The sequence below is a fragment of the Seriola dumerili genome, unplaced genomic scaffold (genome assembly GCF_002260705.1).
Source record: "Seriola dumerili isolate Sdu_G_001 unplaced genomic scaffold, Sdu_1.0 BDQW01000147.1, whole genome shotgun sequence".
Taxonomy (NCBI): domain Eukaryota; kingdom Metazoa; phylum Chordata; class Actinopteri; order Carangiformes; family Carangidae; genus Seriola; species Seriola dumerili.
Genome location: NW_019174402.1, coordinates 2,451,740 through 2,478,523, shown reverse-complemented (window position 1 = coordinate 2,478,523; position 26,784 = coordinate 2,451,740). Strand labels below are relative to the sequence as shown.

Here is a 26,784-nt window from a genome sequence, read left to right as displayed (position 1 = left end):
ATTTAATACGTTGTGTCCTGTGAATCATGAGTTTTAACAGAAGTTGCAGGTAACTAAGTGCTCTAACTGCATCATGAGAGAACGAAATGATAAGTTCTTTAAGGCGCAACTTCAAACAACTGTGTACCTTTCCATACACAGCACAGTCATCTGCCATGAATGCACTTGGAGAAAAGATATGCATCAATACACAGATTGATCCATACTCAGAGGAAGATCAATGGGTCATGCTCGATGCTGTGATTCACAGATACAGAGAAAATGAATGAGAAGATGAGGCGCAGAGATTCTGCCTGTAAGCAAAGGATTATAAGGGGAGTGCGTCTGGTTGCTAAGTAGAGAGAAGGCAAAAGAGCAAGAGAAGTCATATGGGGAAGGAAAAACAGTGGCGGAGAGAGCTGATGGATGAGACACAGGAAGTGGTCAAAATATGCAAGCGGGAGGAATCAATGGGACGTGAGAGAGAGCGAGAAAAGAGATTTTATAATCAATAGAACAAGACAAAGAAAAGAGAAGAAAGACAGCTGGAAAGAGACATGACTGTGATTTTTCTGATGATTAGTTTAACATTTCACAGTCAAACTCATATTAGAAGAAAAAAGGATGAAATCAATCAACTACATCATCTTTTAAATCCTAAAAATTTAAAGCCTAAAATCAGATTCTACTGTTCCTTTACTCGCCTTTTCCTTTCCTTTCCCCCTTAATCCTCACGCTACTCTCCTCCTCCTCTTCTTCTTCTCTTCAGTGACGCTCTCTCCATCCCTACCACCGTACCCCACCTCTGGCGTACAGCAAGTCTGACTACGAACTATTGAGAACAAGCCCAGACAGGCAAACAGGATCTGAGACCTTAAAGTTGCAAATGATTTTTCTTCTCACCAAACTAGCTGCTGGACGTCCTCCCTTACATTTGTGTTGTGAATGGAGGAGACTGAATTATTCAAGCTATTGCTAATGGCTTAAATGAGATATTCAGAGTAAATTCAAGTTTGGCTTCCTGGGGAGTGCTGTAGGCATGTCGGCGGAAAAATATAGAAACGTGAAATGCAAAAAACTTACTTTTGCAAGTGCAAGGGATGAATGCAAGGTTTGAAAACAGTGTGCACACAAAGACACTCGTATACCCTTATGACTATTTACTATTCAATGCGTACAGTCAATTGCTTCCCTTTCAAATAAAATTATCCTAAAAGTCAGTACAATTAGACATTTTGTTTTTATTGATTTCTCAAATAGAAAGTAACATACTACATTACTTCACTATTAACCCCCATTTTAACAATGACACCAGCATAATAAACCATCATCTCTGTTGTTGTGTGTTGTGGGTATGATGGTACTTACAGAGCAGGGCGAGCAGGAGCGTCGCAAGCAGCACGAGAAGGCTGGCGCGATGAGAGTGGGCAGAGCTGCAGTGCATCTTATTCTTCTTACAGACACACACCTGAACTTTGACCTCTGTGTTGTTGAACAAAGGGGGCACCCCTGAGTCGGTGATGAGCAACGGAAGCTGGTAGTTGGCTTTCTTCAGACTGTGCAAAAGCATGATTTGGGAGTGTGTGGCTATGGGAGACACACAAAAAGAAAAAGGGTGGTTTAATGGAGTGGACGGACAGTCATCCCCCATCCTGCAACTACTGTCCACCTATTCTGCATTAACAGCTGCCTACTTTGCAAAGCAGAACTAAATATGTGAATTATAACACAAAACTTAGATGCCTCAAGTAACTGGGTACAAAGCCATCCCTGAGAACTGAAGCGACAAAAATTGGCACCTCTTAAGTTGCATAAGATTGTTACATTTTGTTGCATCACATTTTAAAAACCCTTAAGAGACACAAGAGAAAATACTCGAGCCAGTTCACTTCGTGCTAAAATGTGTCACAAAATGCAAAGCTGCACATTCCACCCGTCTGCCGGGGCTGTTACCTCTAGGTTAGGTGACTTTCAGTTTTGTATTCAATTACAAAATGTATATTGTCCAACAGTTCGCTCAAAACAATGTCACAAGGCAACAGTAAGCAACAGTAAACATTTAATAAATGCAGAGGCCCCACTTTGAACAAATCACCCCCACCTCACTGGCTCATCAGTGTGTTTGGAAAATGCAGGAATGCAATGTGAGATGCAGAGTTTCTCAAAGTTTCTTCAAACCCTGATCAGTGTGACATATCAACGAACCTCAGCACAATCAGACAGATCCCCTTCTGAATAAATGTGTGAATGTGTTCTAAACGAATATGTCCTGATCATTCAATAGTGTGAAAGTATAACACTTTACATTTCAGCCACATGCATTGTGAAATTTAAATTTAATTCAATTTAAGTATTTTATTAAGGTCTTACTCCAACACACGATGTCAGAACAGCTTCAGGGCTCGCTGACATTGATTCCAAGTTTCTTTATTCTATTGGACGGATTACCACAATTCTTCCCTCTTTTGGTGTTTTGATGATGGTGGAGGTGGTGGTGTTTAACACTCCCAAATCTCCCATAGGTGTTCATTTGGTTTGAGATCTGATGACTGTAAGGGCCACAGAATTGCAATGTTTCGCTCAGGGTTGCGTAAGTAAAAAGTCTCATTCATTTTTCCATAGATGACGTTAGGGGACTGGTAGTTGGGGTACTTGCAGTGCTTGGATGGACATGAAACTCTCCCAGCTGAATACTAAAGATGAGACTGGAAAATATCTGGTTCTTTGATAGAGAGTCAAAAGTACAAGCCTGTATACATAAATCCAGAGACTTTGAACACTACTCCCAATGTGAATTTGGGTAAGAAACATCAAATCACTCAGCTTAAAATTCTTTTACATTGCTGCAAATGACAAGTGGAGGTTTATAATTCATGTTTTTAGTATCTGCAGTTTGATTTACTTTCAGATTCTGTATCAACAGTAAGTCCATAATGTTTAATGTTAAATGTTAATGTTAATGTTCCATAATGTTAAAACTCACTTGGAATGATTCACGTATAGATTCAAAATTTAAGGGTGCGTGTGAATGCCTATGAATAAGCCTGCCATTGAAAGTGAGATTTGTCTGATAAAAACAAACAATTGAATAGCGTGCTGTTAATTGTATCTGTTTGTGTCCAAAGAACCAATTATTGAACAACAAGAGACCTGAAATCAATTGTTGGACATGAGTCCATGCAAAACTGTTCTTATTATTATAAAGAGATATACTGCCGAGGTATAACAACCTGCTCTCCTGGTTCTACACACACAGCCATAAACAGACTCATGCACACACAGCTGAGACAAGCACAGCGGCAGTTCATCTCAGTTGGAACGCGCTCTTTCTCTGCTGGCCCTATCTGTCTTTTCCAGCAGTGGTGATTGAGGAGTGTCTGTACCTCCCTCTCCCGCTGTCAGTCACAGCAAATACCTCTGGGCAGGTTTTAGCTCTGCTCTGTCACTCAAACACACACAGACACCGCTGTTGGTCATGCAACCCCGAATCAATGTCTTGGTTGTCTGTCTATTCTCTTCCCTCCTTCCCCCTTTCCTTCCTGTATCATTTCACTCTGCGTCCTCATCTGATCATCATCATCCCGTGATCCGTATGAGCATCTGCAGTTAAGACTGCTCTGCTCTATATTCAGCATGTGTAAAAGGAAATAAAAATGTATTCAGGTGTACTAACCCTTAAACATTTTTGCAAGTAAAATTACTTTTGTGCTTTGGCAGCTTTCTCTCACCCCTCTCACATCTTCTTTTTCTTCATTTATGTTTATTCCTACACTCCCCTGGGTGCTTTTTGGCAACTCTGTGAGTACAGGCTAAAGCTCTTGGTGAAAACAAAAATAGTGAGGGTATAATAACAGCAAAGAAGTGACTCAGATACAGTTCCATAAAACCTGTTTTGTGGTGCGGTCTTAAGGTTTTGCCTCTTGTATGAAAGATTTATTGACGACTGATGGCCTGATGTTTTTAAATAGATACATTTCTCTGTTATTAAACTCCATTTTGTCTAAAAATGCTCATATGAGCATGAAAGCATACAAATCTTTTTTGAAAATTAAATACTCACAGTTGACCCTGGTAACTTTCCATGTTTTGTCAATGCCGGGCTGTTTTCCCAGTTCTATCTTAAAGGGTGCGCCGTTAGGTGGGAGGTCCTTGTCCCGTCCCCCAACTATGGCCACGTTCATATCATGGGCATCTTCACATACTCGTGCTACCGATGGGACAACATAGGGGGCGTTGTCATTGTAGTCTTCAAGGTGGATGACCAATGTGCCAGTACCTGTGGCTGGAGGGTTGCCTGGAGACACACAAAACACAGAAGTTCAGCACATATAGGATATAGAGGATATAGATAGAAAGGGCAAAGGTCTTTATTGATTCATTCGGCACACTTTAGACCTCGACTGTTGGCCTGGATGCTCGTCATTCTGTGGAGAATGTGAACAATAATGATCTAGGTTGATGTGAAAAGACCAATCATACAATATGGCTGCAATAAAACATGGTGTACTCATGATTACTCTAAAGTCAATTCTCCTCTAAATGTTTTTCATTCTGCAAATGTTCCCAGGTGAAATCTAAGACCGGATCCCTTTTACAAACCAAGATGCTAATGAACTTAATAAAATCCATCCTGCTCTTTTCTCCTAATTTGACCTAATTCAACCCAAACAAAACAAAACCGTGTTTTGTTTCGTGTGTCATTTCAATGCCAGAAGAAAATGAATCACAGTGACTCATGTTTGCAAAAGAGCATTTTGACTTGGCACACGGCCGGCTTCTGTGTTTGTATGAGATTACACCTTATTGGAGGATGCTGGGTTAAAAAGCAGCTTGGCTCTTCTCTATTACTGCTCTCTGTTTCACCGCGATTAGAGGTTATTAAAAAACCCACATGGCATCCACAACAGCTCCAGAGGTCAGTCAGCAATTAACACCTAAAGACAAGATCTGTAATTGGAAAATGGGTCTCCTCCACCTTTTCAAGGAAAAAAATATTTGCAGACAATTTAGGGTGTGTGAGTGTGTGTGTGTGTGTGTGTGTGTGTGTGTGTGGGGGGGGGGGGGGGGGGGGCGGGGGGGGGGGGGGGGTAGTGGGGGGGGGGGGGGGGGGGGGGGTGCAGCAAGTCAAGATATACAGTATGTGCAATAAATGTCAAGTGATGCTGGAATGAAATCCAGTCTAGGTTTTTACAGTGCTGTTAGAGGAAGCTGCACACACTGAGCAGTAAATGTTCCTGCCGTGAAATGCTGATTACGTGAAAGTTAACTTTTTAGGACAAACATATAAAAACTAACTAATGGAGCAAAAGGACTTGGATGTTAAAATATGACATGTGACTTAGGTGAGGTAAATCTATTCCAGTTTCATAATAGGCAAGATTGGTCATGATCTACAAAACCTGATTTTAATTTAGATATAGCAGAACACTACAGACTTTTCCAATCTATAACTGCATGTACGCAGTTCACAGTGAGAATGGTAGCAGATTTAAACACTAAAATTTGTAGTAATTTTTCAAACAATGGGTCCTTGATTTCAGAAGGACAAACATTAGAACTTGAAGTAAAAACTGCCACGGTTAGATTGTATCAGCTGTAGCTAATTAGCTAAGTGAGCTAATTAGCTCCATGCATTGGTAGAAGTAGCTGTCTCTGGCTGATTTTTTAAAAATGTTCTGACTAACTTTTTTTTTGATACAAGAATTTAAAATGGGTCTTAAATATGTTAGAGCTGGTTAGTGATAAGAATACTTCATTCTAATATAAACCTATTGCTTAGCATACATATGTTGTAATTTTAAACTGTATATTTTCCCTGAATGTTGCAAAAGAAAAGACTAGAAAGAAAGAAGAAGCAATGAGTTTGATGAATATCTTGGGTAATATTTAGCATACACTCTGATAGCTTCCATGATTGACTTCCTTTTGGTCGTAGAAGCTTTTTTACAGTTTTTTCATTCTTTAAAGGTTTGTAGATAAAAAAAAAAAACAAGAAGGAAGACAGGACACCACTCTCCAGACTTGTTATATATGGAGTAATGCTCATGCATGTGATCTTTTGATAGTTTGCGTTACACACTGACACAAAATGTCCAAAGCACAAGTTTCGGGTTAGCATAATTACTTTGATTTAGATGTCATATACCTATCGTAAGGGTTTAAACATGCACTGAAGCAGCCACATACAGTCCTCACTCTGTATACATGCTTACCTTGAAAAATATCCCAGGCTAATAAATACAAAATGTCAAACACAACAGTTTCGTCCAGGCTGTTAAATCCCTCCAGCAATTCAGGCAAGTATCCAAGTGGTAAATATTTACTATCTGTGTAAACGCATGTGTGTACTGTATGTCAAGTGTAGTGGAAACCTTAAAATAAGTGCGTAGGTGCAGATCCTCTGGGATAATGGCAGTGATCCAACTTCATATTCACCAATACAGACACCTCCCCACACCCACACAGACACAAATATCTACAGCCTCTGAGAATGTTTAGCAGATAATCATCATGATCCGTTTGCTTTTTTTCAAGCTCAAAACTTTAATTTTATACTCATCTGTGAAACCATCAGCAGATTGTGGTAGTGAGCGATAGGGAGAAATCAAATGTAATGGTAGCGAGTTTGGCATTTCTGCTGTGTAATAATCGTAAAATGACTGCTATCTCTGCACTCGGCTGTTTCTGTATGCAGTCCAGGGCTACACGAGGTGCACCCACAGCTCACCTGGTTAAACGGCCTTATCACAGTGGCCTAGGCCCTTTGCTGCATATCACCCCCTCGCTCTCCACTGTGGTCTAAAATAAAGGCAGAAATGCCAGAAAAAGAAGAGCGCACAGCCTCATATACTGTAGATAAGTACAGCTGTGAAGATCAGCGGCAGATTAAGAGCACAGAAAAATTTGGCCGAAGCAGAAAGAAAATGTGCACGCAAGCAAATCAGTGGCTCTTCAGGCGAGACCCTGGATAATCTATTATCACTCTAAATGTGAGAATAAGAAAGTGAGGAGGAGGATTGGATCCCCCGTCAGTGAGAAGATGCAAATTCTAACTCATTTGAGAGTAGGAGAGGTCGTCTCTGTGCTTGTCCAGCTTTAAATGAAGCTGTTTGTCTTCCTAAATGAATACTCCCCACATCTAATCACTACATTTCTCTGCTCCTCTCCTGTCCTACTCCTCCTCATCTCCGTTGCATCATGCCTGTGTCATCATCAGCCTACCTCGGCATCAATTGAGCTTGTCTGCTGGCCTCTGCTTCACACCGCTTTGTCACAAAAGTTCTGATTAAACACATTGCAAGTTACTAAAGGAGACGGCAATTTATGGAAGCGTGTCTACCCACGTCTGCATGTTAGGCACTAAAAAGACCATAAAAAAGTAAAGTAGATGATACTAAAGGAAGACAAGGCAGGATGTGCTGCGATGCCAAAAGCAAATGATAATTTTCAGGGTGATGAAACCTTCAAGTGCAAAAGACTGTCCTCTCATGTCAAAAATGTTTTCATTGCCACATCAAGCTGCCGGACTCTTTCGGCTGGCAGCGGGGACTTCCTGTCTAATTAACAGAGGCTTCAATCCCCATTTACATTTTATCACAAAAAACAATGTCAATGCAAAATTCTGAGCCGGGCACAGATTTGCCGATGCAGATGTTAAAATGAGAACAAAGCTCTATGCTCACTGCCTCTCAGGAGCTGTGTGTGTTATCCTGCAGTGTTGTGTTTGTGTGTCATTTAAGGCATCACTCTCTTCCTCTAGTAACTCAGATAAGAACTGTGTTCAGAGTGACTTATTATTTTCAATTGAATGCAATTGCCACGTTCCAGATGCAAATTGTCAGTCTTAATGGTGAGCTTAGTGGGTGTATATTAATCAAACAACAGCCACAGCAAATGACGAGTGATTATGGGAGTTTAGTACTACACTGTTCCAGGTCTGTGCCCATATTTCCTCTCACAATACACAGTTCCATTAAAACTGTATGTCTATTAACCTGTTATTATTCAACTCTCTAATGGTTCTGTGTTATTGTTTGGCCATGATTGAAGATTAGTTTATCCAACTAGTTTCTTATGAGTTATGAGAGACTTGAAGGAATGAGTTAGTTGGCATAATATTTACGAGAGAGAGGGGATGACATGCAGCAAAGGGCCTGCACCGGATTTAAACCCAGGCTGTTGCAGTAAGGATCCCATGATGAGCCTAGTTGAGGGATCATCGAAGTTGATACAAATCACAGAGTGATTTCACTAAAGTACAAAAATGTCATGCTCTAGAGGAAAGGTTAGAGGATCACCAAAGTCAGTAGGAATCATCCTCTGGGACAACAAATGTCTGTAAAAATAAAATAGTAATAGTAATCCATACAATAGATGTTGAAATACTGACAGATCAACAGACCAACACTGACATCCCTAAACTCACACTGTTAACATGACTATGAATTTGCAGTGCTATACCCATATATTGTGTATATATTAGAACAGACAATCCATGCCTCCTTATCTTTACTACATCTCTCTTCAGCAGTGGCTGACCCCGGGCCGGGCAATGTTTCGTAAAACTTAATATCAATGTACCTGTAAGTAAATTAGGTTTTGTCAAAATCAAAGTAATCCAATCACTTGTGAGGCTCTGACATTTTGCATCTTGCTAATAGGTTACCATGACATAAATGTAGATGGAAATCCCTGCTCAGCAGTTTTCTCTTTTTTTTTTCCTCTTACAGGCTGCTCTGCTTTATTTATTTAAGGTAACAGCAGTGAAGTCAGAAAGTTCTCAAATTTGCATAAGCTACGAAACTTCTGTTCAAGTGAAAAGTGTTTTTTGTACAACTAATATAATTAATGATGTATTATTTTCACTGTAAAATTAACAGTGCAAAAGTAAAATTTACTTTACACAAGTGGGGAATGATTCTGATAAATTGGTTTCAGAGCAGGAATTACACTAATTAACGAGTGAGATTAGGTTTAATTGTCTCAAAGTCTCTCTTTAGTATTAAAAGGAACAAAGCCTGCGAGCCAGTTCAGGCAGACACAAGCACATGACAAACTCTTCTCAGTGAAACATCTACAGTATATCTAACGCACCATTTGCAAAAAGATGTCCTATTTAAGAGGGCATACTGCACATTACACAATGTTTTGCTTTGGTAAACTGTACTCTGAACAGTACTCATTTGCAAACAATTTCTGTAAACCCCTTGTGGTCCCAACCTCACCCTCCAACTACCCGTATGCCTTAATTATAAGTTTCTGTTTGGAGAATAGCTCGACCTTGTGGGAAACAATGTCCCAATGAGAATGTTCCTTCAAGGCTGACTGAACTGTTCTGAAGTGAAGACATAAAATATAATATAATTCCAACAACAATGTAATGTTATTCAAACAATAAAAGCTTTAGATGGTGATGAGGACATATTATAAGACAAATATTTGTATCAAGTGTTTTGTTGTGTATTTGATACTTAATGCTGATTAGTCATGATCCACAGAAAAATATATATACTTTTTTTCTTTTTTTGTGAAATATTTCAATAGACCACTTTCCTGGCTACTGGAAGCACAGCAGTTTTTAATTAAAATGTGATCACATTTTGAGGTCAGAAATAAGTGGAAGAACAGAAGCTGTTACAGAATCACAGGAAACCTTAAATTTAAGTTTTGAATAGCAATTTGCATAATGTCTGCTGGGAAACAGAAGCACGCACACACACACACACACACACGCACACACACGCACACACGCGACACACACACGCGACACACAAACGCGACACACACACACACACACACACACACACACACACACACACACACACACACACACACACACACACACACACACACACACACACACACACACACACACACACACACACACAAAATAATGACAAATGAAAAACATTACTGATATGAAATTATTCTAGGTTGTGTCAGTTAATTGATTCAGTATAATAATATGTGAAAGTGGGTATAATTCCAGAGAAATCTGTGAACACATATACACAGATATTTTGCATTTGTATTACTGAAATATTTGACCAGTATTTTCAAGTCATCATATAAGTTGTGGAAATTCTGCAAGGCTAATTCATCACCTCCAACCTCTTCCTTCAGGCTTTGCCCTCCTGCTCCATCTCCATCGTTCACCACTACTCCTGACACCTCCACCTGCCCCTGGCTAGCAGTTAGACAGCCCTGTTATTCTCCTGTGTGCCCAGAGATGAGAGGAGCAAGCAGACTGATTGACTCCTGGGGCCGTCAGGGCTAATCCACAGCTACAGGCTAAAAGCAGGACACACTCTCTCTATCTCTCTCTCTCTCTCTTGACTGCTTTCCCTTCATATCTCTCTATCTACCCACCCAAACACTCTTTTCCTCCCAACACTTTGGCTTTAGGCTAATGCTTTCTTTCTGTTTGACTGTCACTTTCCGTTGATATCACTTTATATTTTCTCTCTGTTGTCTGACTTTCTCTTGCCGCTATTGCAGAAAAGGAATGAAAGACAGAGTTGTGACTAGCAGCGGTTTGAAATGTACCAATTTCTGCCCCTGCATGGTATGGTGAGTATAAAATCCATGATCTGTTTGCACTTGGTCTCTCCTCTTGGGGGGGAAATGTGTTGTAGCTGTGAAGTTTTATGAGAGGAGGTAAGGGCAAGAAGCACAACAAATTCAAAGCAGGAAAAAGTACAGCCAGTTCCATTTTCATTTTTGGCAAAGTCATACATTTGATAAGTTTCTCTTACTGTGAAATAAGTCTGGCAAGTGCACCAGTCACAATTGAATTCACAGGATTAAAATAAAGCCCACTTGTAGAGTTTGTCACCAAGGACAAAGCTGAAAAATGACTATTCTTATCAGGCTACATTTCTTTTTCTCATTAGAATAACCATTAAATGCCAGGACAGCTTAGGTACAAACAACCAGTGGATGATGCCCTTGGCTAAGAATATTCAGCATTGTTATTACTATGATTATTTTCCTCGGCCACATAAAAGCAGATGATGAAGGAAATGAAATAACAACAAGCAGGGACCAGAGGAAGCCAGCAGCAGGGCTCGCATGTGAGGAATGGCTCACTGGAAAATGTCACAATACATTATGCTGCAGCTAAACAGTCAGGAAGACTAATTCACAGGTGGACTACAGCAAGGTAATAGAGGAGAATGAAAAAAGATAAATGAAGTCAAAATTTAAAATGAGAAAGGGAGGAGGTGAGCGCAGGAGGAGAGGAGCTTTGAACTGAAGTGATTTTGGAAATTTTATGATTATATGAAGTGTCTGCTTTGGTATAAAATTCTACCTAAATGTAGTTAAATCCTTTTCCTGTCACTTTACTATGCCCAGCAAAACAGAAAAAAAACTTAACTATTACTACCACCAGCACAATACTGAACGTTATACACACACGCACTGCTGCATTCTCCCATTCCTCTTCATATCCTCCAACACATCCCACTCTTGTCCACTCTTGTAAAAGCTACACGACTCCAAACACATTCACGCACAATGGGTACATATTATGTTGAGGCCTGTATCTGATCACACTGCAATACTTCTCTTTCCTTTTGCAGTGTGCTGAACGATGTTGTGCTGTATTGTCCTCGGTTAAGAAAGGTGTTTCCACAGCCAGTGCAGACCAACTACACCAAATACAGACAGAGGACAAATCACAAATAGAGAATATGAAGCTACACACAGTAAGACACCACGCAACCGGGAACAAACCCCTCGAAACAGGTTCAAAAATAGTAAATAATAATAAAAATAATAAAAAACAAACAAAAAAAAAAAACGGGATAAGAAATGAAGAATGAGCAAAAAAAAAAAAAACGAAAAGCGCATGTTTTTGTGACATGACAGATACTGGAGTGTAGTTTTTGCAGAGTGAATCTTGCTCAAATATTGATTAACCTTATTAAGATGTGTATTAAAATGTGTGTCAGATATCTCTTTAGACTGAGTTTTCTTCCCTCTTTCAGTTAACCCCCCAAATACTTAAGAATGACACACTCAACGTTATGCAAATAGTGAAGTTACCCTGCCTTAATTCAGAGAGAAACTCCCTCGGGCTCGCTTGACTGTGAATTGATTTAAGTGAAAATGTAAAATTAAAAACGATTCATTTGCCATTCCGCTTTCTTCTGGTCAGTGTATTTCATAGAAAGAGAAGCTACTTATGTTGAATGATACGCTACCCTATTTGGTTTTGAATTTTCCAGTTTCTCACTATCCATCTTGCCACTGCATAAGTCAAAGACCTTGTTAAAAGTCCCTTCAGATAAACCACTTCATTCTGTCCCATCACTCATCAGTCTCCTCAGGGCTTTCGGCAAAAAATATCGCATAACACCCTGCTAATCTGATTGGCTGATCAGAACTGTAAATGAAACCAACCAGAGCCAATTACAATAGGCACAAGTCATTAAGAGAGATGACTTTGGGGAGAGGAATGATGCAGGGGACAGGTGCATCGCTGCTAGTCTGGCAAATTACTTTCAGAATAGAGTTTGGGTTATCAGTTGCTGGCTATTATACCAAGTGATTTGAGAATGAGGGTATTGATACAGCTTTAAGTAGGCTTACACTGCAAGCTCTTTTTGTGCTAATTAAACACTAAAATTGCCTTCCTTAGGAGATTTCTTATTTTGGTCTCTTCCCAGAAAAACTCTGCTGAAGGATTTTTACTGCGATAAGCTGCCGGATCAAAATGAAAAAAGTGTTGTGACGCATCCAAGTGAAACAACTTTAATTAGCAAGTTTGTTAAACTCACACAATTCACAGCACTTAAGCAGGATCTCTGGCCTACAGGGCCAATCTGAAATGATAAAATCTGAAAGATTCTTTTAAACAGTTTACCTGTTTAACTTAACTTATTGTACAACGCCTTATATCAACTGTACAAACAGCAGTGAGCCAAGTTACACATTCAAAAATAGTTAAAGCCCCTATACAGGTGCCTGTTCACCCCCTACCTGCATACCTGAATCTCATTCCCCTAACAAAGGCCTCTTTCCCTCAGTTCTCTTCCACATTGTGTGTATTCAGTGAAGACGTTTTAACATGTCACAGTAGGAAAATCACAGGTTGCAAATGATAAAATGAATAATGGCTGAATTCCATTTACTTGCTGCAGTTTCAGGGTCCTGGCATTGTATATGCTGGCTCACTCTCATGATTTACTGTGATACTTGCATAGAAAAGAGCCGGAACACCTGTGCTTTTCCTGCAATGTCAAGTGACACTTACTACATCCCAATGCCGATAACTGCATCCACGTTTCCATCACTTGCATCTTTTCTTGACATCTTCGTCCCAACCACTGAAGATGCTCGGAAAAGATGTGAGAAACGAGACGGAGATAAGATATTTCCTCTGAATTTCCATCTCATGTGTGATCCACTGTCAGTCATCTTTAACAGCCCTGGTAACTTTTGATGGTTTGGAGTTTGTATTTGCACATACTACATTGCTCATATAGTAACATTTATTAAATGTTAGCATATCAGTCGAACCAGTGTGTAAATGGATCTACATATGTATCATGTCATTTATCAATCATGTTTGGCTTAACCACATTTGGAGGTAGTCTAGCTTGCACTGTGATTGATCTCAGTCAGTTAATCCATACAGTGGGACTACATTCTTAAGAAAAAAATTCCCCAAACAAGTTGAAAGGTTACCTGACTCTTCCTGCTAGCTTAAGCAGTCTTAAATTAGAGACTACACCCATCCTAGCAGCTCTGTGAAGCTGCAGTTATAGGCACAGTGGTGCTTTGAGTTCAATGTCAACACCAACATGCTCAAAATGGCAACATTAATATGATGGTGTTACCATGTACAAGTACACCATGAGACTGATGGGATTAGTTTTGCAGGTATTTGGCCATAAATTAAGGTATTGATTAAGATTTTGACTTTGTGATCGTGCAAGAGAAAAAGAGCATCACCAAGGTGATTATAAGTCATCCTGAAGGTGGCCTGAATGTGTGTACCAAGTTTCATGGCACTCCATCCAATAGTTGTTGAAATATTTAACTCAAAATATTTAACTCGAACCTCATGGCGGTGTTAGATGAGAAGTTTGGGATTACCAAAGTCGCTGTGATTCATTATCTGGGAAACACGAATGTCTATACAATTTCATGGCAATTCAAGTAGTAGATGTTGAGATATTTTACAGGATTATTAAAAACTTTGACCTGCAAGTGGTGCTAAAGGAAAAGTCTGGGTTTCTATTTCTTGGTCGACCAGCACCGTCAGGTAGGTGGATTTTGTTACCTTCAGTTTTGTTACCTTCAAGCTGTTTTCCCCTGTTTACAGTCCTTATGCTACGCTAAGCTAAGCAGCTGCTGGCTGTTGTCTTATATTTAATGGACAGGTATGTGAGTGGTAACGATCTTCTCATTTAACTCTTGGCAAGAAAGCACATAAGTGTATCTCCCACAATGATTAACTATTCCTTTACAGAACGGTATGTGTCTTCAAACTATAAAATCAAGGATTATCAATTTAAAACACATTACTTTGATACTTATGTGCAGTTTATGTGTATATTGTATATGTGGGGTGCTTTGGTGAGTTTTCACGTGTGCAGGAGGAAGGATAGAATTAAGCAGTCCCCTGCTGATAATAGAATATGTGTGAGACTGTATAATTAAAACACCCTCCAACCCCTGCACACCATAGTCCCACCACTGCCACCACACAGCCCAGATAGTTAAACACACACACTGACGTACACAGATGGTGCTTTCAATTCTTCATCAGGAGCTAAGCCTCTGACAGATTTCCTATGTTGCTCTAATGATGTGCTTTCAAGATAAACTGAAAGACATCCTCCATCAGCCATGTTTGCCTGATTCCATCATCTGACTTCATCTTTCATTATCTATCCCTCTCCATCTCCACTACCAACTAATCTCATTTCATCTGGATCCCTGTCATTAAAACTACACCCAAAGCTGTTCATAGAGGAGGCCCTGGTGGAAAACCCTGATAGAGATGTGCAGGGTGTGGAGGTGGAGGGCACTTTTTAAATTTTAATCATATTGAATATTGTCACTTTCCACATAACCAGCTGTTTCAATGTTTTAGCCTGGCATCACTGAACTCAGAAAGAGGCTCTCTCACTGAGTGGGTAGAGGAGTGTTTGTTTTAGCGTGCCAGGCGCAGCGATAACTTTTGATCTGTGGATGAATCAGTATTCAAGGACACAAGAGAGCCAGGGCCTAATAACGGCCAACAAGAGAGAGACGTTTCTTCCCTGGCAAAGCAAAACAAAGGTATTCTTTAATCACACACATAATGTGGTCCTGTTTACAAGGTGGCAACTTCCCCAAAAGGTTCAGCAACAAGTTGAGAAATGAAAGACAGAGGCAAAGTGAGAAAAGACACAGTGTGTATTTGGGGTTAATGAGGCAGTGTGGGAAGACAGGGGAGGCAGCAGAAGGCAAGACGGTGTTGAGCTGTGATCTTCTGCGATTTCCAGAGCATATCCCATTACACTGCCATTACCCTGGGTCAAGACGCCTTGATTCCCCACCCTGCAGCCTTCCCTCACGCTGGCATCACCCCTGTCTATGGCTGCACAGGGTCACAATTGATTGGCTGAGCAAGAACACATTTCAGCAAGGTAGTTAACCTGCTCGCCTCTGTGGCTGTCTCCATAAAGAGATTGACAAGAGAGAGATACATAGATGGAGTGAAAGCGACCTTAAGACAAGAAGGGGGGAAGTAAACACTTTCAGAATTCAAATAACCCAGTTTTGGTCAAAATGCTGTCTCACAAAGCCTCCAGTCTTCATTCTCTCTTATTTCTAAAAAAAATCACTCATTCCTTTGTTCTGTCAGTTTTTAATTTTCACCTTTCACTTTTCTCCCTATCTGGTCTCTTGAGCTTGTCTCATTTTCTACCATGTCTCTCTTTTTTGTCTCCCTGACACTGAGCCTCTCGTTACTATATTTACCATTCTATTAGACACAGTCTGCTCTTTAGCTCTTGCTCTAGTATAATGGATTCTTTAGAAAGCCAAAGCAGGCAGTCATGGCTGATTTCTAGCATTCACTATGCCTATATCTGCTAACAGTTCAGTCCCAAAACCTCTATTAATCAACACCGATTCATCAATAACTAAATCAGGGTTTAGTAGAGTTTCATTACACATTTAAAAGCCAAATTTAGTACTTATTCCGCTGTATAACAGTGAATAAAGTATAAGCTACTGGACTGGTTCTAGGTTTGGAGGAGTGGTTGAATGAGACCTATAAAGCCAGAGACCTTTAAATGAAATAATTGTCAGTTTACTAAAATAAAACATGCGATACACAAAACATAATCACAATCGCTCTCAAGTTTTAGTCACTTAACCCTCTGTTTCAAAACAGACTGCCCTAATAGTTGTTTCAACCTCAATTTTGAGCTTTCGAATGAATGCTTTTGTTTGAGGGCCGGTCTTTAACATTCTTTTAGGGCTAACGGGTTCGTCCCGTCTTGTCCCTTGTCTTGGATGAGCAGGTGCATAATATATAAAACCTCTTTTGCCCTTTAACTCAAAACATGACAACAGCATTACTATGGAACATAGTATAAGACATTCTAGCAGGACATCAATAAAATTCAGTTCGATCACTTCACTTCAGTTCAGTATCCATTCAGTTCAATAGAGAAAGGAAAATCCACAGTCCCACAACAAAAGCAGTGAAGCAGTGTTTTGTGGGCAAAGCTAAACCATATGCTGGTAGTCCAATTGCTGCAATGTTCTTCCAGTCATTAGGTATGAATTTCACGGGTGAGGCTCGTCATTTGATGTTGTGTGTGAGTGCGCTGCCCACTGCTGCCACACAAACACACACAGAAACAGAGGAGATCCAAGCCCACAGCTCAAGAAATCAGAAACTCCCAGGAAAAAAAAAAAAACCCTGCCCTGCATGATCTGTTCTGAAATCTGTTTAATAACAAGGTAAAGGTTATTATTAACAAGAATAGCACCTGGAGAACTAAAAGAATATCTGTAAACACTAACATACATCTTGGCAATAACTTCTATTCTATTCTATTCTTGGCCTGGGGATTTCAGCGCAGTGGGCCGACACACTCACTCTCATACTTTATCATTTCTGTGCTGTAGTTTGAGGCAGCCTGATCACAGCTGGCTAAAGACACAACATGAGTCTATCTATCTGCATTTAGCCTGCAAGGCTGCCTGACTGTGCGCTGGTGACATGACAGACACTTAGCAGCGAAACCATTGTATCTGGGGCTGGCCTGAAACACGGAAATTACTCAGCCTATTATGGCAATGAGCGGCACACTGGTTCCCAGCAGTTAGCATGGCAATGAGGCAGCACAGTGGCAGACATCACACACGAAGATGGACACATGTAAAGACACACACACACAGACACACAGACACACAGAGGGAGGTTTCTCTGCTACTGACAGCTGCTACCACTGTCGGTCTTTTTCTCTTTTGCAAGAGAAGAGAGAGAGTGAGAGAGAGCGAGAGAGAGAGAGAGAGAGAGAGAGATGATGAACTCATTACTCCTGTCACAGAGAGGTGGACAGATACACACATTCTGCACGTAGACACACGCACACACATTCACACACAGTTTTATCTAATTTTACATCCATCTGAGCACTAAAGAGTTTGTTCTCTGACCCATTAAAATTCAGCAACCCCTCTATCCTTTTGCCTCCTCCTTTTGATTTGAACCAGAGGGGATGTGATCTGACTGTGATGAATGCTGAGACTTACCACACTGCTCAGTCTGAGTGTGTCTATGTGTGTGTAATACTTAATATTCCTGTAATTAACAAAGCTCTCTTTGACTGTGTGGAGGATGTCTCACTGCGATACAGATAGACAGACACACACATGCACAAGGAGTTCTCAGTCTAAACGGAGGTCTCTCCTCCGTACGTCCATGTGTTCAAAGCAAATACTGTTTTGCTCTTCCGTGCATAACTTAAGAGTTTCTAATAGCAGGTTCTGTGGTGGCAGACGCAGAGGACAGTGTGTGTGTTTGTGTGTGTGTATGTGTGTGTGTGTGCACCACCGTGTTTCAGACGACTGGGGCTTTGATAATGTATTCATGCCTTCCAATGACAAATGACTCCCACCAGGAGGCGGTTTAACATTTAAATGAGGAGCAGGAGAAAACATTGAACCACAACACACAGCAGCAAGTGGAGACACAGGGGCAAGCCAGAGAGGCACTGCATGTAACAGGACAAAGACATTAAAAACCAGGATGAACACATGACTTCAATCCACCCACACACAGACACACAGATCCTCCAGCACTGAATCCAAAAACTAATGTGATGGAAGAAGAAGGGGGTAAGATGTGGGAACAGCTGGCGTCCCGGTGGGGAATCAGAGAGCAGAGGAGAATTTGTTTGAGTGCAAAACCAGCAGCTACTGATGAGAGTTTATATAAACAGCCCGTCAAGCCCTCTGCTCAGGGTGGAACAATATCTCCTCAAACAATATTGCACCACACCGTCGGCCTGCCAGGTGCCGCTGCCCAGGCTAAAGTGGATTGTGCCTTTCCAGTCATTAACTCAAAAGCAGAAACACATGATCAGAAGCAGGGGTACAACATGCACAAATACAGATGCATGGATGACTGTGAGCACCAGTGTATGTAAATAAACTGACAGATTTATACTCATGTGTGCATATGCACATGTGCACACACAATGAAAATCACACATTATAGAGTGACAAATGGCTTCTCCTGCAAGTGCAGTTGACTGCTATGGCAACAGAGTGTAACCTCCAGACTACAGATTCACCTCTGCAAATTCCCCAGCTGAGATGACCTCTGACCTTGACACAACCATGTCATTAGTTCACTACGTTGTTAAACCTTCAGATCCTGTGCTCTTCTCTTCTCTGCTCCTCTCGTCTTTTTGTTTGTCCTATTTCTGTCTTCCGTCCGCCTGTCTTTCTCGATCCTGACTTCCTTCCTTCCCTGTAGTATGTTTGCTCCATTGTTCACCATCTGTTGCTGCCTTGAGGGCTGCTCCAGCTGACCTGCCCTCATGCTGTTAACCAGGAGCTACAGTCAATCTGTTGCTAACCATGCAAGACATTTACCAAGAGTATATTTCCTGTTTCAAGCTAGCACACAAGGTCAAATCAGTTTACACCGGTCATGGGGCTGGCCATTGACAAAGGAGAAAATTCTTATCCCAGAAAAACTTTTAACCCAGGTTCAGTTCTATAAACAAAACTGGCAGCATGTATTTAAATTTGAGAGATATTACTGAGTAGGCAAAAATCTAAGTTTATGGTTGATGAGGCAGATTTTTATTGTCAAGTGTAATGAAAAAATATAGATAATATAATGTAATGGCATCTCTCTAACCTCCCTTAATACCTGTTACTCTCAGTCCATTTCTCTTATTCCACAATATGTTTTCCCAATTGTTTTTTGTGCTGTGGTTCTTCTCATCCATGCCTCTCCTTTGACCTCCTTCCTTTCTGTTTGACAAGGCTCTATTTCTCCTTCTCTCACTCTCACCCTCTCCCTCTCCAGCGCAGGGTGGATATGTATTCATCTGGTCTTTATGTGCAAGATAAAGATGAAGAGGTAAGGGTCAATCGATATCCTGTTGGTAGTCTACATAGGTGGGCTGTCATACAATCATTGCGCAGATCGGTGTGGGGAAGAAGCAAATTTGTCCTGTTGATGGCAGAGTGTACAGCAAAAAAGGTGAGGCAGGGGTCAAGCTGATATCAGTGCTCTGCTCACATTTCAACCGCACGAGAGCCACATGTATTCAAACGTTGGGACAGTAAGTTGTTTAAGGTCGAGGTTCAGGGATTTTTATGGTTCTACTCGCCTGAATCTTTATATGTGCATTTTGTGCAAAAGAAAGCAGCATGGACATGAGTGTATCTTAACTATCTCACATCTTAAACATAAATAATCCTCAGAGGATGAATCCGAATAACTTTGTCCATCCCTTGACTCTCTCTCTCTAGCTCTACCAGCAGATCAAATTTTTAATTTATCCACTGAAATATCTCAACATCTAAACATGTAATAAATATATGAATGTTAGTTATAATAATCATCCACTTATAGACATCAATTTGACCCAGACAGACGTGATCACTTTAAGTTTCGATTTCCACTGTAATATCAAGTTGTATTGTCTTCCCTCTGGCTCCAACACTAATCTTACTCTGTGTCCACTCATAATCTTCACCATTTCTCTTCTCCACATCTTCCTTACTCACTTCCATGGCTCTATATCTTTTTCCTTTTATCTCCCCTTTATGTCCCTCCCTTTCTCTTCCTCGCTTGACCCTTCCACCTCCTCCACCTTCTTCTCCTGCCCCATCCTTACTCCTCTTTCAACGCTCATCTATCTAAGGCTGCCGAATTCCCCAGCACAACAGTGCTATTCTGCTGCCTACTAATAGAATCTCTCAGTTCCTCTAATGGATCTGTCAGAATCTCCCTGAGCACAGGAGACCAGATAGATTGATAGTGAGAGGGAGAGAGACAGAGAGAGAGGGGGACAAAGAGACAGAGAGACACAGAGAGACGGTGAGATGGAGAGTGAACCAAAGAGAAGAAAAGAGAGACGCGCCGGGCCATCTCAACACTTTCATCTGTGCCTCGGAAAGTCTCAGAGTAACAGCTCCACTGACACTGCCAACCAGCCACCATATGCTCCAATAGAGGCAGTCCCACTTAAGACCATCCCAATGTCACCATGGGAAAGTGACACTTTCACTGTGACCAGGTCAAACTAATAGACAAAGTAAGTCCTTTCCAAGTATGTAGGTCTACTGTACTTATACACGGTCTACTGTACTCATTTGTTTCTACCTTTTCATGTTTGCTTCAACAATTCTACACCAACACTCGTCACCCAGGAGGAGTTATTTGAAAAACAAAAGAATGGATCTATGGTGGGAAACCTTGCTGGCATGCTCCCACTGCACTAAGAAGAATCTTTATCCAGTTCTAATTCCCTTAAAAACACTTTAAACACATCGAATACTTTATAAAAACATGTTTGTTTAAAGTGGTAGTTAAAGTTAACTTTTTATAATCAGTTTCAGAGAGTAAATTCAAAGCCTCTCATTGACTAGCTACCAATTACTGTTGCATTATATCAGTGAAAAAGTAGCAAAATGGACATTTATTGATTTGAAGGTTCTGGTCTTATAGATTATTTTACATATGTCACATACTGTTTACATCTAATTGCCTTCTCTAGTTTTCATTCAGTGGGGGTTTCTGCAACTCACCGTTATCTGTGGCGATGAAGACAGCTGTGTATTTATTGTCATGGACATAAGGAGACTCACGATCCAGTGAGGCTGAAGTGTTGACAGTTCCTCTGACTGGATTCACACTCAGCCAGCCTGCTGGGTCTCGCAGAACAGCATACCTGGGGTACAGTAAAAAAATAAATAAATAAATAAATAAATAAATAAAGGAAGAAGTTTTTACCATATAAGCACCATAACATCAAATACACAGTGTATCATGCAGAAAAGTTGCCTTCCCAGTTTATTTTGGGCCTGTAGTTTTTTCCGTTCCATGCAACTCAGACTGATAAACACAACACAGACATTCAAAAACTCCATATTTGTCTCGTACTGTGTGTATCTGAATTTCCAAAACACAAGCTTAAAAAACATTCCCATTTAGAAAAACAATACTTTGAGATATTACATTTTTGGGACATAGGGCATACGAAATGTGGTTGCTTTTCCTACTGTGCACACTACTGCTTAATGAAAGACACATACATGTTTTAGATATTTATAGCTTCACATATCTTCAATAATACTGAAGTTTTGTTACATCGCATCCGAATGTTGCACATATGCATAGCAAGACCAGTTAACAATTGCATGAAAAGAAAATAAATATATATATTAAAAAAGCTTAGCTACAAAAAAAAAAAACATTTTCTTTTTCTTTTCATTTTTAAAGAATCTAAAGATGTCGCTAAGATGGCACATTATTCATCTTTTTAGTGTGGCCTTTCAAACAAAAGCTTTCTGAGTTACTACTGCAAATGATTAAAACAGAGGAGGTGAGAACCCGGCAGGTCCGGCAAGTCTAAAAACAAGCAGTTCCAGTGTCTTGTGAGGGATTTAGAAGATGGCACAATCAATAAAAATGCTATACTCAAATCAAATCAATAACAAACGCTCTAATCAAAATATACCACTAGAAAAATGCAGTCCGACAGGGTTTCACCATCTGACGTAAGATACTACACAGGCGACATTTCAAGAGTGTTGAAAATTCTGACGTATACCTAAAATAACTTAACAATCCTTTATGTTTTGCTGCTCCGGCCACAGGCCAGCGCTGTACCTGTGAGTGAGTGAGTAGCCAAGTGTTGGACTTTTACCATCAGCCAATCCTCTTTCAAAATGATTTTGCAAACACATTTTCTATTACATCACCAGGGGGCATTGATTTCAACTCCCATATTTCCTCAAATAGTGATGAGGTCCTTTATTTCCCTCAACTGCAGAAGGTAATGGACCTTTATTGAGACAGAAGGTCATTATCTTATGTTGAAAGACCTGACATTTTAATTAAGAGTTTGACTAAGATTTGTTTAGTGAAAGAAAGTGGGATGTTGTATAGTTATTAGTATAGTTATAGATTTAATAATATTGCCAAGAGAACAAAAAAATGGTGTGAAAATGGGCCCAGAGTCACTTCGTGTGCATAGGCCCCATCTCAGTGTGACTGCAGCGGCAGCTCCTGCTGGTCTACGGTTTGAAGATGATGGAGGACCTCTCCAAAAATCTTGTGGGCGAACAGCCAAGCTAGCATCGCCTTGAGAACAAGCTGAAGAGCGGATCATGACCCTGCTAATGTGGCCACTCAGCCAGGCCACTGATGGCTGGTAGATGATGATTGGAGGGGGCTTGCATCTGTGTTAATGTCACAAGTGATTGATTTAGGAGTTCTGGTGCACCACTTTTCTATATACATACACAAATGCGTGCGCACACACACACACACATGCATATACTGTTACAATATACTTATATGGGCACACAAGCTTATACATAAGCTCTTTTCCTTTGAAACATTACTCATATGTGCATAAAAGGCACAAACACACACACACGCACACATGCACACACGCACACGCACACACACAGACACATTCCTCACCACAAGGCCACTCTTTGCCAAAGTGCTGAGCAGTAGACAAATTGTCTTTGAAATGGAGCTCTTCAGCTAACAGAGTGCAACAAAGCCTTGGGAAATGGCTTTGCAATCAACCTCTGCTCACACCTTTCCCCTCCTGCTCTCGCTCACACACACTTTCAGTGCCAGTGATTACTACTGTTAAACAGAACATATGTTATACAATGACAAAAGAGGCACACCTGTGAGGCTAAATACGCTATTAATAATGACACATATATCACTTTACATGCTCTCTTTCTTCCCATCTTTCTGTCTGGTACACACACACAAACACGCACGTACGCAGGCGTACATACGCATAAACACACACACACACACACACACACATAGAGAAACCGCCCGATTCATAAGGCAAGCTCCTCCAATAAAACATACCCAACTCATAGCTTATTAACCTCCCTATGTCGCACTGCTCCTATCACTGACTACACTATCAGAAACATAGTGTGATCTCTTACATCACTGTTTCATCAGTAAAACACTGTGACAGAGAAACACACACACACACACACAGACACACACACACACACACACACACACACACACACACACAGACACACAGACACACACACACACACACACACACACACACACACACACACACAAGCTTTTAGGGTATTTGATGTCAAAAAAAGGGCCAACCAATAAATCTACACTGTATGCATCTCAACGATACTGTCTAATATTATTGGCCAATTCTTTTCTTATCACAGATATAATGTTATTAGTGTGCATGTCAGCTGATAAGTAACTAGAAATTGCAATACACAAATACCAAAGATGTTTTTGGGAACATTTACTGTCTCCATTACACTGCGTGTCCAACAGAAACAACTGAAATTAGTATTTTTCAACTAACTGTACTCTGCAGTCAACCCTGTCTCTGATAAACTATGTTTATATACAACTAAACAACAGAAAATACATTTAGTAGGACATATAATCACAAGGACATATAAACGTTATGATTCAACCAAAATTGCCCCTGATGGCTGTTCCACCAGCGTAGGGTTGTGATGTGTGAATGGGTGAATGGAGCATGTATTGTAAAGCGCTTTGAGTGGTGGATAAGACTAAGACGAAAAGTGCTATGTCAGTGCAGTCCAGCTACCATTTTCTAGAGGACAGGGTAGCCTCAGCACATATCTTGTTCACAATTCTTTTGAAGAAATAGTTAGATATATTTGAGTAAAACCCTTTTTCAGCCACTTAGCTTTGCTTAGCACAAAAGCTGTGTCCCAATTCTGAGTTCCAACTCATCCTTTGGAGGCTGCATAGTCGCGTAACAGTGGCCCAATGTATCCCAAGATTCATTGCACAGCAGTAATGAAAATATGAAAATAATATGGCAGCAAACAACACTGACAGAGAGCCCAAGGATTACACTTTAAATGTATTGGGTTTCAACTCAGTTGAACAGCTAATGGTATAGCTGTTAAAAAAAGGGCCTTAAAACCTCAAGGTTTATTAAAAAAAAGTTTCATGTTGTCGACATCGCAACAGTAAGGGTGGGCACAGCTGGTGATCAAAATCAAAAATCCTCTGTAGGCCAGAATGTCCATTTTGGTTTGGCCTGTCACGGTCTAGACTGCATCCTCAGTATGGCCCCTGAATTGGGACAAAACTACAGACTGGAAAAAGGGGTAAACAACCAGCCTGGCTCTGCCCAAAAAAGCTCACTCATTACCACGTTATATCTCATTTGTTTAATACATAGAGATCAAACTGTGAAATGTTGTGGTTTTACAGAAGGGTTGTGTGCTGGACTATCTCTCGCTGAAGCTTCCTGGCAACATCATGGTGACCAGTCCCAGCTTACAGGTTATCTTCTCATTTAATTCTTGGCAAGAAAAGTGCAAAAACATTTCCTAAAATGTTGAACTATTACTTTAATAACCACATTTATGCCCAACCTGCCTGTGTTCATTCCTGAAATCTTCTCTTAATTGTTAATTTTCACTTCACATAAACTCCATCATTGGCTCTAAAGCTCAAACCTTGCAAAATACAAAGGAGCTATTCATTTTGTTGAGTAAATATCAGACTATTATGTTTCTTACTACAGTAGAAGTTCTGGAGAAGTATAATGCTTCTGTCTGCTGGCTCAAAGGTAACCACTAAATGAGTCAGATCCACTGTTCCTCCTCTCTGTGCAAACACGGGGACAGTCCATTAGAGCTCTTTAAAGGGCAAATTAGAAAGACATTAAAAAGCCATTAGGAATATTCATATCTGGTTCTATGTGTTTATCTCCAAAACCAGAGAGGGCCCAAACAAATCAGTCTACAAATGAGACAATGCACATACACACTGACCACACACGTCCTCATTTAGTTGCAAATACACACGCTATCCACTTTGAATATGCACACACAGGAGCAAGCAAAAAGTAAAATAAAGAACTTAATGTAAAAAGCGGCCTGTCCGTTCTGCTTGCACTGTAAAATAATTCTCATAACAGCATGGTGATTCATCCAGACTTTTGCTTGAGTGGCAGAAAGTGCTGTGTTGTGAGGCACACACTGTGACCCCAATGTAAGAGAAAAGCAGGTTGTTATATTACTCTTTCCACTGGACTGCAGAACTATGCCCTTAGGGGCTACTCTGAGCTGCTATAGCTGACATCAGAGCTCAGTCAGGGGTTGTGTGGGCATGTGTGTGTGTGGGGGTAAGTGTGTATGTTTTGCTAAGGGATAGCTCTTAGCACTAAGAGGACACACAGGAGCCTGGCAGGGGATGGCAGGAATGTAGTGCATCTGTCTGACTGTCGAGGTGTCTCATTAAAGGTGATCCGCGGCCAGAGACGTGATACAATACCAGCCTATGAGAACTTTTAAAATTATTTTACATAAGCCTCTCTGAGAAGCCATCCTTTCAGTTTTTATTAAAAACAAATAGTTACTTTCAATTATTAGTCAAACCTGAAATTATCTGCTTTTACGTTGAAAATAATGTAATTTTCAGGGACTTACAATAAGATGATCTGTGAGAAAACTAAAAAGACAGTCTTTACCAATAAATGCTGAGGATGTAAATAATTTATTTTGACAGCTAATTCAGAAGTTCTTATCTGAGAGCAGCACTTCGCTGTCGCCCTTGTAGATGAGTTGAGACAGATGAGCTCTTTATAACTCTGATCTGAGCCTTGTTCCTCAGTGTTCTCTGACAACTCAAAGGTTTTTGAGAGTAGGAGAGAGAAATCAGGCTTGCCGCCCACTTGTAATCCAGTTCCATCAGGAGCAAAGTGCTAGTATATATTGTGTGCATCTGTTCATGTTTGTCAATAGCAGGTGTGGGTGGGATACACAGAGTAAGAAAGAGACAATTTATGGTAAGAGCTAATTTAGAGAGAAAATGAAAGCTGAGCAGTGAGTGCCATAAAGGAAAGCTCTTTGCATAAATGCTGATTATTGCTCTTGTTTGTTTTCACTTACGTGAGACATTTTGCTGGCACTTCTTCTAAGTAGTAGTAACATAGTGCAGTTATTGTGTAGTTTCCTTTTTTAAATACTTAGTTTTTCTGGATCAACATTATACACTGTTACTCAGAGTGGATCTCTGATGTGTTTTAAAAA

The 26,784-nt window shown here is 40.4% G+C and overlaps 1 protein-coding gene across 2 annotated transcripts in view; it reads right to left on the bottom strand.

Moving 5' to 3' along the window:
* Positions 1–26,784, bottom strand: part of cdh13 (cadherin 13) — a 298,033-nt gene that overhangs the window by 14,278 nt on the left and 256,971 nt on the right. For both annotated transcript variants that reach the window (XM_022749887.1, XM_022749888.1), the window contains exons 12-14: positions 21,268–21,410; positions 4,040–4,273; positions 1,348–1,566 (exon numbers count right to left, since the gene is read on the bottom strand). In XM_022749887.1, the coding sequence (XP_022605608.1) occupies positions 1,348–1,566; positions 4,040–4,273; positions 21,268–21,410 (596 nt within the window). The remainder of the gene's footprint in view (positions 1–1,347; positions 1,567–4,039; positions 4,274–21,267; positions 21,411–26,784) is intronic.